The following is a 15,622-nucleotide window of genomic DNA, read 5'->3' as shown; positions in this document are numbered from 1 at the left end:
CTGCCAGTGTAGTTGTTTCATAAGGTTTGCTAACATCAAGATTCAAGAGAAAAAATAATGAAAATAGCTCTTGAATCTGTCCGTTATGGTTCTAAGATTGGAACAATTTCCAGCTAAAGCTTACATTTACAAATTAAGCAGTAAGGTGAGAACTGGCAAGAGGAGCAAGAAACACTATTTGGTTCCGATTCTCTGATTAACATTTTCCTGTTTGTTGCTTTTTATGAATATATATATATATATATATATATATATATATATATATATATATTCCAGCTCATGTGCTTTGATGCAAGCACAAAGATAAATAGCTAAAATACTATCACAAACGATCATGCAAGGATGCAACAAACTTTCCACAAACAAATCTGGTTCATAGATAAAATACCTGCAGATCACATTTGGCAGAGTGAATGAGGCGCATGGGTCTTGGAATTGTGCTTCTGGAGCAAACTCCTTTACACGAACTAACTTTAACAGGTTCTTCCTCATTCTCTGCCAGAAATATTTGTATGGTGAGAGGAATTATAGTACAATTACAAGCATAACAATATAGCCGTCATAAAAAACGAAAGGTTGCTTATTCTTCTACAGCATTTGAAGGAAAAGGAGTTTATTTTCTTGCCAGAATGTGGCACAAGACCATTTGGTACTGCTGTTAATTCCAAGACAGGCAAACTCAATGACAGAGTGGCAGTAGGTCCTCTAGAGGCTGCCGGTCAGGGTTCAAGCCATTGCTTGCATGAAAAAAGGCTGTTTTCAGAGATACATGTGTTGCAGGACCGTCCTGAGCAGCCAGCTATCAGGGCCTTTTCTCGACCAGCTCAAAGAAATTTCTAGCTTAAACTGTGATGGTTTGGGGGAGGTTTTTCCCCAGGTAAGTCTTTTTAAATTATTTTATTCAAAGGCAGGACATGACCCAAATGTTTTTTAGTTAAGGAGTCAACAAGCATGTCAGAACAGAGAAGACAGACATGTTAACCTATCAGCAAGTAATTGGTAGATATATAGCAACAGCACAGGATGAACACCTAACTACTTGGTAAAGAAATAACAATTAACAAATAATCTTCTGCTATAAGTTCTTCCAGTGAAAATAGCAAGTATCAGTTAAGTCGTCCAAACAGAAGATTTACCAAAATATCATGCTGAACATTTTGATCAAGAGCAAGAACTGCACAGATATGCTTAATGAACTCCAATGCAGCATCGCCTTTATGCGTGTGAGGATCAGATTTTGCAGGTTCATCTGACTCATGTTTGCTTTTCCCTTTGAAATGGTGAAGTATATCACTTACAGTTCTTAGAAGCTTGTCTGCAAAGTAATTGCTAATCTGCATAACCAGGTATTAAAGTCAGATTATAAAGAACAGTGTTTACAGAGCATATGGTACTCCATTTATTACAAATATTTTGCACAACTCCATAACTCTGAATAGCATGTAATTAGGAACCATCATTAGCTTTATGCACAACAATAGCAATATATTCACTGTAGTAAAAATGTCACTTGTAATTGTTTGGACGCCCACATTTTTTTCTCCGAAATGCAGGAGAGCTGCATTTCATTAAAATAAGAATGGTACAGAGTCTCAAATAGACCTTAGACCTTAAACGCTAGGGCCAGCTCATGGTAGCCAGAACTTAGAATACAAAAAGGATCCATAGAAAACACTACCTACCAACAATGGATGACAGGAACACAAGTCCTTTGGCACCAGCCATCAGCCACAAATCCCTCTCTTCACAAAAACGAGAAAAACAGTAGCCGTGTTACCTGGACGAAGAAAACACGTTACCTTGTCACGGAGGTGTTCTATCACCTGGCCCTCAAGATTCTCAGCAGCCATGATTGTTACAGATGGAGTGCATGAGGTATCATCCCTTATGGTAGCTTGAGCAGCTACTTGTTCCTTCATGAATTTCCACGGAATATATAGGAATTCTGATACGATTAAGACAAAATGATCCTGTATTTTAACAAAATATAAGGTCAGAGCAATCATTTGAGTTCATTTGCAGGAAAGTCATTACTAATGTAGGATGATTCTGAAATTATAACAAATAGACCTGTGTATCTTTGGGCAAATCTTCTGCCATGTTCCAGCTTGAGACAATATCAATATCATTATCACCATCTGAAGAGTCTACGTTTTGTGTTTTAGCTTGAATTCCGCCATAGTTATACTAAACCATAAAACAACATAAGATAAAGAACCATCAAAGGCAAAAAAAAAGAAGTCTAAATCAACATAGTGTGGTAACACGACAAAAAGTACAAACCTGATCCATGAACAGTAAGGAATGCCAAAAGTGCAATGGTTCCAATTCTATCCACTCGAAGAGGTCCCTAAAAAATAGACTATTAGTCTCAGTTTAGAAAATAACTGGAGCACCCATTCTATTTGCAACAAGTGGTCAAACGGTACCTCGTCTGCAAGGTCCTTAATAAGCTGTCACAATATGCATGTGCAGATGACAAATCTACTTTTCCAGTATCTATGATTATCTTAGAAAAGTTTGCAAAAATAACATTAGCCCCCAGCTTTCGTAACTCGGCCAACAATAGAGCAAAGACTTTCTTCATCACCTGGTAAAGTTCAATTATAAAGAATAGACAGGGTAAGATAAATTGTAGCATAGGTAATGTTGGACATTCGACAGCATACAAACTGATACTAGATTATTTAACAACAGTTGTTTGGAAAATAAATTGTTTTGCAAATCTAGTAAAAAAATAAGCAGTAAATAGTGGAAACAATATCTGTATTACAAAAAGGACTGTTAACACAGTTAAGTATTCAACTTACATTATGAAGAAGACGATGGAGAGCTGGATCATGAAGTTTCGATCGTGGGCTGAAAAAAGTATTCAAGAACATGCTAAGAGAACACTAAAATTGAAATGCAATTACTAGAAGTTCAAGCATAAACATGAGATATTACCTGCAAAGCCAGCGGTAGAGATGTTGCAATATTGCATCAGCAAATACATTTCCAGACGACACTGCATCTGAAATGCATCTTTGAATAAGTTGCTTTAGCACCTGGAAAGCAGGTATACATAAGCTAGCATCATCAAAGTCAGTTTCAGTGGCATTTGAACCCGGAGGCACGTCGTTTCCAAAGCTACCGATTGATCCTCCTTCCATTTCGTCCACTTGACTACTCTTTAGGAGAGCATTAACCGCCAAATGGTGGATCTGCAGAAGAAACATATGTTACATATAAATTGATTATCAGCAGAGAAATGAGCATGTAGCATTTTAATGGGTCCAAGCCAATAGGATCTGAGCCTACCTTAAGCTCAACAGAAACTCTTCTATATGCACCAGGATAAGTAAGTGCAGGCTGAATGACCTATAAAATGAGGTCATATTTAGCCAAACAGTGAAAAGGGGTATAAGAAAACATGCGTATTAGCAAATGAACGAATGCTTCTCACTTCATCAGCAAAACATGTCTCTCCTTCATAAGTGCCTCCTAAATCAGGAATGCCATCATCAGATATCCATAGTACCTACATATATGCAAGTCAGTAGAAAACATATGCACTACAAATAAACTCCATATTAAACCATGATGGTTTTTTCTAACAAACAGGGTTGAACCCTGCTTTGGCTCATTAATTAAACCAGGCGATAGTGCAGATTGTTGCCATCCCACAGATTACAAACCACACTTCCAAGCCAAATGGACTCAGTTTTAGGCAGAATGAAAACTGGTATTATAATTTCTTATATTTCTCCCATATGATATGGATTTGGTTGGGATTTGGGGTAGATGGGAATAGTAGGAAGAACCAGCTACTCGCTCTTCATCTAGAGGATCTGACTGGTTTCAGGGTTCTTGCTTGATCTCAACGGAAACAAGGCTGTCTCTTTCATAGACGATCTATTTGACCCCCTAAGCAAATGTCCTGATTAAATTTATCCAACGTATAATTTTCCTAACAAACCAACTAATCTTAGAGCCTGTTTGGTACAGCTTAGTTTCTTTAGTGAAGCAATTTTTTGGCTTTGGTTCCATAAAGCAGCTTCACTAGTGAAGCTAAAGCTATTTAAAAAAACACTTGGTAAAAGAGCTTCACAAGTGCATGTGATTCAAACAAAATAAAAGCCAACTTCCATGACCAAGATAGAACAAACCTGCTGTTGATCACGCAATGCCCTTGAAAAGAATACATCGGCAGTAAAAAGAAGCCAGTCTAGTTCAAAATTACCCAGTGGCACCTGTTTAAAAGCATTCGTGTTCAGTTTATTTCCATGCAAACTGGAATAACTAACTGAAGTATTTGCTAGTAGAGAACCTTACATGTGCATATTTAGCGAGTGAAATCCGTTCATTGAACCATTGGGTTGATGCAGCACAACGCTGCATACTTGTTCGGCCAGCTGTTGCTTGCCAGCCAAGAGCCTGGACAAGTAAGCAAAATAAGAGGAAATACAAAAGGTAAAAAATGCAATGGCCTTTGTCTATTTCATACCTGATAGTTGTTGTCACGTGCATTGCTAGGAATGGTTACACATGGCAAATCATCAAGTGCTCGTATAGCTACCTTTATAGCTTGGAGCTTAGGGCACTCTATGATGCCTACGACAGGTCCAGAATGTTGTTGCCTACAAAAGGTTTCCTTGGAGTTTATGATAAACAAAATTACTAAATAATAAATACCATAACAGGACACCAGATACTGTCAAGCATATACACAACTTAGGTGCCTCGGCCATCAAAACAGAAAGAAATTTGGCAATTCTGATGTCGAAACATACATTTATGTAACACATTTGCACTTTATGTTTCAACCTAGTAACCTACTCTGTATGTTTGTCAATCTTTAGGTAGTGCCCTTTCAGACAAAACTTAACCACAGACAACAAAGAATTATACTAATATAACTCTCTACTGAATGAATTAGCTAGACTTACAACAGGAATTTCGGATGTGACAGTTACCACATGGCAAATTTGAGTTAGATGGAGAATCAAGTTATTGAACAATGTATGGAGAAAGGGTACCTATCGTTTTTGCGCTACTTTGCCTGATTATATTAAAATAAGATTTTTTTTTTCCTTCTTTTTTCACCCACATAATTTTCTAGAACAAAATGGCTGGTGTCAGCAACCAGCGAACACGAAAAGAGTCCAAATGTAATCACAGGATACAAAATTTGCATATATGCATGTCCAGTACAACAGCAATTTTTTATTCACCAGATTACAAAACCTGGCCTAATAAAGTGCTCATGGCTCCCAGAAAAAGAAGCCAAGAAAACAAAACTGTTTTTGAATAATCAGAAAACAGCATACCTGTACTCAAGTAACATTCTTTGTGCGTATTTGCTTCCAGCATCAATTGATGTTTGGTAGTCCACCTAAATATAGAATCAAAGAATTAGAATTAGGTATGCCAAGCAGCATGAGAAAAATTATATATTGCATCTCATGATTTCACTCGTACATGGAAAGACAGATTCTCAGGGACAGAACCAAGGGCTTGGCAAGCATCTCCAAATTGCTTTTCAAGAAATGACGGAGATATTTCTTTGTTACGGAAAGGATTGACAATCACTGCATGTATTCGGAAAGACGTGGGGAAGTAAAATACATATACAGCCCTTCCTTCACTCAAGCTGAAATTAAAGAATATGTACGTAAGTCCCAAATTAATAAATGTATAACTGGAGAGTACAGATGGCTTTCATATGATACATGAAAGGGAGTACATTCATTGATGCCCGTCCTACAATATATTTAAAAGTAAAAGATTGTAAACATGTGTTTTATGATTTTGATAAAATGTCCTAGAAACAATCGTGGACTCGTGGTCGTGGAGTCCTAGAGAGATCATACATAACACTAAAATTAGCAGTTTGCTTCATGGTACAAGGGTTTCAATTAGTTAGCTACAATTACTCTATACTTCTGATAGAGATGAAAAATGGGCATACAAGGGTTTCAATTAGTTAACTACAATTACTCTATACTTCTGATAGAGATGAAAAATGGGCATACAAGGGTATCAATTAGTTAACTACAATTACTCTATACTTCTGATACAGATGAAAAATGGGCATAATAACCACTCTGTTGGCAAATTATAATGGTGTCAAGTAGTACACAAATTACCATTATAAGTCTTATATGCTTCTAATAACTATATTATTAGGAGTACCTGTGGTATAAATAGAAAAATGAAAATGTCTGTTCCAGATATGAGCACTCGGCGGTTGTTTTCATTTGCAACTCGGCTAGATCCCATCCATCTTGTATACTTCGTCTTTTTGCAGACTTGTCCACTTTGCAGACACATCCGATTTGGAGAACAGCATTGAGCTCTGGTGGAATTTTTGTCTCGTATATTCCCTAAACGCAATTCAAAGTTATAAAGGAAATGAAAAGAAAATAATGCAAAACTATATCCCATAAACACATCAACAAATGCTCACCTCAACATCTGGCTCTGCTAGATGAGCTGCAAGTTTTTTGCCTTCAGCCCTGAACTGTTCTTCAGTTGTTACAACCTAAATGACATAGTCATAGCATGTTCTCTTAGACAAAGAAACTGTATCCCTACTTACTTTGCAGCTATTATTCACAACATTCACCTCAATAAGGTTGAAACAAGGTCTACCATGTGGGAGAATCTTTTTGACACGCCTTCCTGGAAACTCTTCTGTGACAGGAGCCTTTGAGTTTAGGTAAAAAGTTCTAGGCACATTAATAGGAATCTTGAACATAATCCCTTCAGCAACAACCCACGCAAAAAAGTGACCAGGCACTGTACTTGAAGCAAGCTGGATTATCTGGTGTGGACAATATATGGAATTAACAATCATCAACAAAGCAAAAAAAAAAAGATGGTAAACCAATGCTACAGAGCATAATAGATAACAGAAGACACATGCCTGCCAATGTGATCTAAAGAGGGCCAATTCTTGTTTCTGGAAAAATGTAGATCTATTCCGACTGTTGACAGGTAGCTGATTGGCATGTCTGGCCGAGAGCAAAGCGTTAGGATCGTCAAAAGTGGCGGCAGCACCCAACCTGGCAGAAGCAGAAGAGAGACATGACTTTGTTCTTCTGCATAATTACTGCAGTTAATTGGTTTAGTTCCCCGTCACTTTAATAAGTCCAGAATAAAAGGAACTTAGGGTGAATGTAAGTTCTATGTAAGGGGTACAAATGCACCCCCAAAAATGACAAAACAGTTATTGGTTAAAATTCCACCATATATGCATACGAGACATATCTATGTATCCAAAAAAGTTTAACATATGTAGTATGCGCAGCAAAGTGCAGAAATAGTAGTAAGAACCTACTGAAAGTTTAAGCAATCTGATTGTACTTGAAATTTAACATATGAAGTAGTATACGCTGCAAAGTGCACAAATATTAGTAAGATGACCTACCATACCATAGTTATTAAGGCGACCGACCCCCTTTTTATCTTTTAGGCGGTAAAGTGTAAGGCGAGGCGACACCTTAATAATATATATAAATTATACAATATATATATTACTAATTTAAAGATAATGAGCAAGTTAGCACAATCTAGTTAGAAGAGGGAAACAGGAAAAAAAAAAGCCCAACAGTGAATATCCTGCACCGTGGTCGCGTGGCCCTGCACGGTACCGTTGCGGGCGCCCTGCACGCCGCTGCCGTGCCTCGCCTTACGGGTCCAAGCACGCCTTACCACTTAGGCGTCGTTAAAGCGACGCTTTAGCAACGGCTTAATAACCATGTGACCTACTGAAAGTTTAAGCTATATAATTGTACTTAAAAAACAATCTATAAGAGTCCCATAAAATGACCAGCACCTAACATCAAGCTAAACCGCTAAAGTGTATGGATTTAAAAGAGCACCAATTATAAAAGTATATTAACTTATAAAGATGTATAAAGAAGTGTGTATTTTAATAGTTGCATACCTTCGACGTTTTTTTTGTTCACGGACATATTTCCATTTTCTTTTCTTAGCATCAAGCCATCCTTGATAGTCAGTACCCTTATCAACTGTTTCATAAGAAGCAGCATTTTGGATTTGTGAAGTGCAAGGAACATTTAACCCAGTCATACAGTTTTGTTGTTTTTTACTAATATTCAAACCAGATCCCACTGATGCTCCATTTGGATTGTTTTCTTTGTCAATGTCTAAACCATGAGAAGGATTTTTCCTCAAATCCTTGTTTGAAATTAATAAATCTTCCATATCTCCAGTCCTATTCAAGTTATGCAGCCCCTCTTCTTTAGCCAAGGGACTGAAGATATCACGCAGTTTACGCTGCCGAAATCGATCATCTTTCTCCCTGACCTTTTTGTGTAACCAATCTGGATGAAGAACTCGAGGAACAGGATTTGAGATCTGTAAGAAATAAGGATTCACCAATAAGATTAATCAAAGAGAACAAAAAATAATTACAACCTCCGATTCCAGATCTAGGTCATACTAGGATTGGATTTTATCAAATCAAACTTTATTGACTTAGACAATCAGCATGTGAAAAGTTGCATAGATTCACAATCACAACGCATGTTGATGTTATCATATTCATCATGGAATATACTATTGCAGTATATATTATTCTCACTACTTAAAACTGTCCATTTAAAAAAATATAATTCAAAGTATCACATTGGAGCCCATGTCCATTTCCTAAACCTACATTTGGAATCAGAGGGAATATATTACCTTTTGCATTGCTGCAGGAATTGTAATGATTTTCTGAATAGCTGAACTTAAGCGTTGCTTGTAGTAAGACCAATCAACAATAGATCGAATGTTTGCATCAGAGGAGAATCTAAACCATTTCCTTAAATAATGCTTTGCGATCTCTGAAAGGTACATGGATAGCATGAGAGTAAGTAAATTGAACAGTTTGACTGATGTAGAAGGTGCGGTTTTCATGTAAAATGGTACCAGGATCTGTCTCGAATATAGCTACCGGAACAGCACGCTCGCTCACTGGAGTGCCCTAAATATTTTAAGAAAATCAAGTTAACCATACTAAAGACAAATACAAATAATTCAACTTGCCCAATATTACAATTTACATGGGCAAACTAATGCCACAAAATATTTGCCAACAAGAAGAAAGAACTAATTCCACCAAAATGAATCAAGGGATGTTCATGTAGTTCCTTGATAGGATCACATTAGGGATGCCAAAATAGGACAGGGGAAAGACCACGGAAACATAACATTGACAACTATCCTAATTTGAAGTTATGTAAGCTGAATGAATTTAATCACTGAACCACTTCAAAGCTTACTTGTGGCTCCCGAGCAACAATATATTGGCAATGTAGTCCTTTGTCTTTAACCATCGAATCTCCAAGAAATTCGGCAAGTCTTTTTGCTGTAGTTACAGCACAAGACTTCTGCTCTCCGTAGTCAACTAAAGATTTACTCATTGTGCTCGACTCCGATATGAAATCAAGCAATTCACTGTCAGCAATATCAATTCCTTGATTCTGTAACAGAAAAATATTTTTATATGTATTGATCAATAACATAAGTTGGTTGGCTTGTTGAGGATTTAGAGAATAAGAATATAAGAATATAGTTCATTATACAGATCGCTTACATCCAGTAGGTCCAACCACCGGTTAGCAACAGAGGCAACAGCAGAATAGCATTCCTCCAAAGTTGAACCATGAAGAAATTTGTCAAATACCTCCGCCTGTAAGCAAATTATTTATGTTAAATCTAAGAAATTAAACTGGTCAACTAACAGATAACTTGTCCACAAAGATCTACAATGCAAATGGACATTTTAGCAGCACTTTTTTATGGAGATTTTCACAATTGCTTCATGGAAGATTTGGAAAGTATGGAATGGAAAATATCTTTAACTTCTGTCCTTTTTCTTTTTATCTGTTTGCACATAACTAAACCCTTTCTATAACAAAAAACACTGCAGCAGGTCCTGAGTTCGTTAGGTGGTAGCTGAGTTGTCAAAAAATTGAGTTCTTTATTGGTAGCTAAGTTGGTTAGGTGGTCTGAGTACCACTCCATCTGAGTACCACTCCTCAGTCCTGAGTTCAACTCCATGTGGGAGCGAATTTCAGGGTGGGGTTAAGAAAATCCCCTCGTGTGTCTCACGCCAAAGCACAGGTCTAACGTCTGGTCCTGATCGTTCTCACATGGGCTACGGTGCCGATGTGTATCGATGGGGCAGGGGTTCGGTGGTTTTCTCGACCTGTGTGAGGTCTTCTTCTTAATACAATACCCGAGGGTTGTCTTACCCCCGACAGGTCAAGCTTTTTAAATGCAACAAATGTAGAGAAACTATGTGTATAAGGTATGAGGTAAAGAAGAGAGTGTGTGCAGGGCATGCAACACACCAGAAATTCCCACTCTAAATATGGTATCTACTATCTAGCCAGGGTTACTTAGTCGTCGGCAGCAGTGGTGCAAGCGCGAGGTGGTAACGCATGCAGGTGAGTCTCTAAAGGAAATTCGAGGGAAAGCCTTCGAAGTAAAAGATCTTGTGTCCCTTTGTTATTTCCTTAGGATTGAGATTGTCAGGTCGCCAAAGGGGGTTGTTCTCTCAAAGGATATATTGGCAGAAACAGTTATGCTTTGATGTCATCCATGTAGTTCCCCTATCGATAGAAGTCACCAAACTCATGCCCAATCAAGAGATCCGGTTGATAGAAAAGCTTATCCAATCATGCAATACCTGACATCTTCTATGCAGTGTGGTGAGTACATAAATGTATGGCCCTAGAACAAGACATATGGAGGTGGTCTATCGAATCCTAAGGTGCCTAAAGGGAACTCCTAGAAAGGAGTTGTGGTTCCGGAAGAACATGCATCTGAATCTGGAAGGGTACTGTGATGCAGATTGGGCACGTAGCAAGGATGATAAAAGATCTACATCTAGATATTGTGTGTTTGTGGGTGGTAATCTTGTCTCATGGCTGAGCAAGAAACAAGCAGTGGTGGCTCAAGATACTGTGGAGGCCGAGTATAGAGCAATAGCATTGAGGCTATGAGATGGTGTGGTTAAAAGGCTTGTTGAAAGAACATTGATTGCTGAGAAATGAAACTATGGTGCTTCATTGTGATAATATTGCAGCGATCAATATTGCAAATAATTCAGTTTGATCGCACAAAGCAAGGTTATTAAAACGATATAACATTGAAATGCTCATGGGTGAAGTTTTGACTTTTAAACGTTAAACGATCGTTTAAACGTAGTTTTAAACAACATAGGAAAAATACCAATATATGATAATTTCAGACAATAACATGAAGTTAAATACCAAAATACAGAGGTTAGTGGCTTACCAGAACTGCACCCATGAGCTGGATTGGACCCAAAAGTAACTAACAGACTGGGCTCAAAAGTAGCTAATGGTCTAAAATGCATGAAACACTGTGTTTTACAGTTTGGAATGCCAAAACCCCAAAACATTGTTTCAACATCTAATTAGCATTTTGACGCGTTTAAACATAGTTTTAATAACATTGGCACAAAGCATATGGAGAATTATCAAGGAGAAGCTAGGATTGTGGGGTCATAAGGCTAAACCGCTAAAGTACATCAAATCTTGTAACCAGCCAGTTGTTTATTTCAAAAAAAGGTCCAAGCCCTACAAATAACAAGTCGATTTATAACAAGATGAGCATGATAAATATTTTTAGTTCATCTTGAGGGGGAGTGTTGGTCAAAATGTACAAATGTAGAGAACCTATGTGTAAATGTAAGAGATAATGAAGACAGAGTGTGTGTGTGTGTGTGTGCAGGGGATGCAACACACCAGAATTTCTCGATCTCAATATTCTTATTCCCCTTTAGAGCACAAACAGTACTCAGTTCTTTTTCTGGTGTTTGTGGAGCGAAAAAATGTTCCCTTGCTTGTGTTATCTGAGGATTTTAAGAAGAGGCATGGCCTATATGTTTACCAAGTGCCCTTACCTCAGTTAGTTTATGCCTCCATATATAAGACTCGATCTCTTCTCTAAACATAAAAGACTTGCTGTCTTTGTTCATTGATCACTGAGATTAAACAAGGATGATTTAGGAGAGAAATATATTTAATAGGGGTACTAAGGCACAGTTTTCGAGCACATAGTCTTGTGTTTCTATTTCTCAGTAAGTGTAAACAAATTTAAAACATTTAATAAAGTGAATGTTAAGAAACTTGAAAAGTTGAAAGGAAGCATATACCTGAAAAACTTTTATGAGCTTCAGCTCACCTCTACGCTTGATTTCAAAACCTTTAAGTTCTGCCAAAGTGCCATCTTCATTGAAGACAGCATATCTCTTCTTTATCAGAATCCCTTCCTCTTTAGAGGCAGGTAAGATCATGGCCTGTTATGTTAAGATGTATTGCAAGGTTAACTAAGTAGGATTGGTCAGTATTTTATAGTAAATAGTTGGACCAAGGAACATAATTACTATAAAAAGAGAGTAAACTAAACAGTAATACCATTTAAGTACTCACCTTGTAAGGTCCATCAACCTCAAACTCAATGGAACACTCACTGTGTGTTGTATATGTCTTGTTTACTGGGTCTTTCAATGTCTAATAGAACAAATAAACCAAGCAACCAATAACATTAGGATCAACCATGACAACATAGAACTTGAATAATGATTTGAAGTATAACTTTCAGAAGGACAAAACATGTACTCTACTACTCTTACTTGATATTGATCATTAGTGTTGTTCCTTGCAACGTCAGCATTAAGCATGACACAGGGATAAGATATAGTTAGCTTCTTCCCAGCTCTGAAATATAGCCAGTGAGTGTCAGATTGAAAAAACTGCAAATGAATCACTTGATAATAGATAGTTTCAGTAGTTATTTTGTGCTATGTCCAGCCCAAAACATACGCACTATGATTTGAATATACACAACATCCGCTTTGGCCATCAATAAAAGTAGTGGAAGCACAAAAAACTTCTTTCATGGCATCAGTCTTATGTCGTCTTATTGATTTTTCTTAACTATTGTGATGAGAATTAGTAATCAAAATTCTGCCTTGTGCCTTCAGAATCTTCAATGTAAAGTAAAAACGGCAAGTACTTATGGAATTATGCTGGGTTTGCATTTATTTATATAGCCTCCCAGTAACTTCAATGCTCAAAATCCTTGATCAAATCACAAGTAATAGCACATACTGAAAAGCTAGAAACCACAAGGATTAAAAGCAATCCAGCAAATACTACACTCAAGACCCAACTCGGGCAATCATTTCAACATAAATGTCTAGGACAGACAATCCAGCCTTGAATTAGTGACAGCAGCTATAGGAGATTTTCACAGTAATAAAACAAGACAGCTTGTTTGAAAATTACTTCTCATTGATGTAGTTTACTCACTTTGTCTTGAAAGTAAAGTTTTCTGGAAAAGAGCCAGGCAAAACACACCAAATGCCATCTGTATCCAGTTCCAGTGGCCTTCCAATTTTTTCTACAAGTAATCGAGCATTTTGGATAATCTTTGCACCAGTATATGTTACAACACCAGCCATTTCCATAGAGTACCATCTTGCTCCCCTAAATAAAAAAAAAGTATGAGACTATTACATAGCTAATCATACCGGATGAATACAAATGAAAACCATGTTATCTTTAAATTTCACATACTTGCGCATAACATATCCATAAAAAGAATTCAATATGCACTTGTGAGCAAGTTGCAAAGAATCATATAGAACAACCATATCCTGCAAAAGAAAAGTTGGAGAAGGAAAATAATTCAGATGCCTGAAACATGAAATGAGGCTGTATGATGTGTAGCGCACAATCAAACCTGCGCTTCCTGAATTTTCATAGAATTTCCACTGGCTTTCGCTTCTGCGAGTTTTCCTTTCCATGTTTTGTTAAGACCTTTGTATTCATATCTTCTATCACGAAAGCTGGATTATCAAATGAAGGGAATAATTTAGAGCATGTCCATTTAAACGACTAAATCATTAGTAAAAAACAGAGCTGCAGTTTGCTCCATGAAAAACTACCATGTAGACAGATTGACAACCAATGTCAAATGTTTATGCTATCAAAAATAAAGAGGAATATGGATATAGACATATAGTAAGCATTGGACTGACCTACGCACTGTGTCTACATAGAAAGAATTTTCACGCATGCATATTCCCGCTTCTCTGACTTCAGTAATTGGTTTATCAACAACTCTTTTGTGCGCCTGCATTGTGGCGTAAGAACATCCATGTAAGGCTCGCCAAAAGAGAATTTACCAGTGAATTTGGGAACAGTACCTTTTGGCAGTATTTCTTCAAACGATCCTTCAATTTAAGTAAATGTTCTGGTTTTGAGAGGTCAAGAAAAGGCTTTGACGATGCAATGCCACCAGATTGAATCAGCTCTGATTCAATTTGCCTCTTTATGTGATAATAGTCACTACAAAACATAACTGCATTAAAAAATATTCATAAAAATCATAGTACATAATTTTTTAGAAACATACTTCTTTTTTGCCATGTAGGTCTCTCCTCGCCAGACCCATTCAAGCTTTCTGAGGCAATTTTTTCCAGGACGATTGAAATCACATGCTGTGCAGTCCACATCTGTAACTATGGATGGTGGCTACAATGAACAAGGAGGAAAAGGTTCATTTATTTATATAATCATGTAGGGTCTAATATGGTAGCACAACTTGACGAAAGTGGATGGTTTTTGAATAAACAGAATAGTTAATGGAACAGAGCTATTGATTCAAAGAGACCTTAGTTGTTTCCATAGCAGTCACTAATTTACATTAATACTGAGGCAACCACCAAGGTGCCTGTTGAAATATTTACATGCCCAGCCTTCTAATAGCTTATCCTTTCAGGTGAATTGGTTTGTGTACAAATCTCAGTACAATTATTTGGAGCTGGAGGTATCAAGTAAAGGCTAACAAAAGTTTCATCTTATCTAATTTTAATAATTATTGGCACAAGGTTGACTAGGCAAGGCCTGCACTTCTAACTCTGGGCTCTGTGTTAGAGTGTGTGTTCCTATATGTATGTGTAGGTGGGCTGGCACCACAGTTGGGTTGCCGGCCCATTAGGGTTAGGGTTTCCCCTGGGTCTCTCTCTCTCTCTCTCTCTCTCTCTCTCTCTCTCTCTCTCTCTCTCTCTCTCTATCTGTGTGTGTGTGTGTGTAATCATCTCTTGTGCAATACAACAAGCCGTATCATTCTCTTACATGGTATCGGCTAGGTTTTCATCTCTCTTCCCTCCCACCCCACAGCCGTCGGCCACCTCCTGCACAGCGGCCGGCCACCTGCTTCGGCGTCGCTGCCCTCGTGAGGCTCCCGAGGGCGGCCTACGCTGGCTCAGCCTCCACGGGCCGTCGGCCTCGCTCCCCTCCGCAACAACGACGCCAACACGGCCATGGGCGTCACCCTGCGCGCTCCCTCCTCCCGGCAAATCTCCCTGTGCTCCCTCACCGGTCGTCATCTACACCTGTGCTCTCTCCAGTGCCCTGGTGTCGCCCCAGCCGCGTTCGGCCGCCGCCGCCCAACAGGAGCGCGGGCGCGAGCCGCCTCCATCGCGCGAGCAGGCCTGCTCGTCAGCGGAGTTGCCGCCACCCATCCCCGCGGGTGCCCCCCCCCTGAGACCACGTCGACGCCCTCTCCCTTGGACATGGCCACGTGGCCC

General features: G+C 38.4%; 1 protein-coding gene across 2 annotated transcripts in view; it reads right to left on the bottom strand.

Annotated features, from left to right (window-relative positions):
* LOC103627197 (DNA polymerase epsilon catalytic subunit A) overlaps positions 1-15,622 on the bottom strand; it is a 31,782-nt gene that overhangs the window by 813 nt on the left and 15,347 nt on the right. For both annotated transcript variants that reach the window (XM_008647495.3, XM_008647496.4), the window contains 33 exons: positions 14,446-14,564; positions 14,237-14,378; positions 14,069-14,163; positions 13,771-13,876; positions 13,605-13,684; positions 13,338-13,514; positions 12,659-12,743; positions 12,456-12,536; positions 12,179-12,322; positions 9,587-9,682; positions 9,273-9,473; positions 8,920-8,974; positions 8,692-8,834; positions 7,931-8,364; positions 6,908-7,046; positions 6,608-6,805; positions 6,449-6,523; positions 6,175-6,365; positions 5,461-5,632; positions 5,310-5,374; positions 4,487-4,619; positions 4,315-4,416; positions 4,149-4,232; positions 3,446-3,520; positions 3,301-3,360; positions 2,947-3,203; positions 2,811-2,859; positions 2,430-2,590; positions 2,284-2,350; positions 2,071-2,187; positions 1,800-1,970; positions 1,137-1,334; positions 389-495 (listed from right to left, as the gene is read on the bottom strand). In XM_008647495.3, coding sequence (XP_008645717.1) covers positions 389-495; positions 1,137-1,334; positions 1,800-1,970; positions 2,071-2,187; positions 2,284-2,350; positions 2,430-2,590; positions 2,811-2,859; positions 2,947-3,203; positions 3,301-3,360; positions 3,446-3,520; positions 4,149-4,232; positions 4,315-4,416; positions 4,487-4,619; positions 5,310-5,374; positions 5,461-5,632; positions 6,175-6,365; positions 6,449-6,523; positions 6,608-6,805; positions 6,908-7,046; positions 7,931-8,364; positions 8,692-8,834; positions 8,920-8,974; positions 9,273-9,473; positions 9,587-9,682; positions 12,179-12,322; positions 12,456-12,536; positions 12,659-12,743; positions 13,338-13,514; positions 13,605-13,684; positions 13,771-13,876; positions 14,069-14,163; positions 14,237-14,378; positions 14,446-14,564 — 4,379 coding nt within the window. The remainder of the gene's footprint in view (positions 1-388; positions 496-1,136; positions 1,335-1,799; positions 1,971-2,070; positions 2,188-2,283; positions 2,351-2,429; positions 2,591-2,810; positions 2,860-2,946; positions 3,204-3,300; positions 3,361-3,445; positions 3,521-4,148; positions 4,233-4,314; positions 4,417-4,486; positions 4,620-5,309; positions 5,375-5,460; positions 5,633-6,174; positions 6,366-6,448; positions 6,524-6,607; positions 6,806-6,907; positions 7,047-7,930; positions 8,365-8,691; positions 8,835-8,919; positions 8,975-9,272; positions 9,474-9,586; positions 9,683-12,178; positions 12,323-12,455; positions 12,537-12,658; positions 12,744-13,337; positions 13,515-13,604; positions 13,685-13,770; positions 13,877-14,068; positions 14,164-14,236; positions 14,379-14,445; positions 14,565-15,622) is intronic.

Source organism: Zea mays, chromosome 5 (assembly GCF_902167145.1).
Source record: "Zea mays cultivar B73 chromosome 5, Zm-B73-REFERENCE-NAM-5.0, whole genome shotgun sequence".
Lineage (NCBI taxonomy): Eukaryota > Viridiplantae > Streptophyta > Magnoliopsida > Poales > Poaceae > Zea > Zea mays.
The sequence above is the reverse complement of the archived record's forward strand: the minus strand, read 5'-3'. Positions and strand labels throughout refer to the sequence as shown.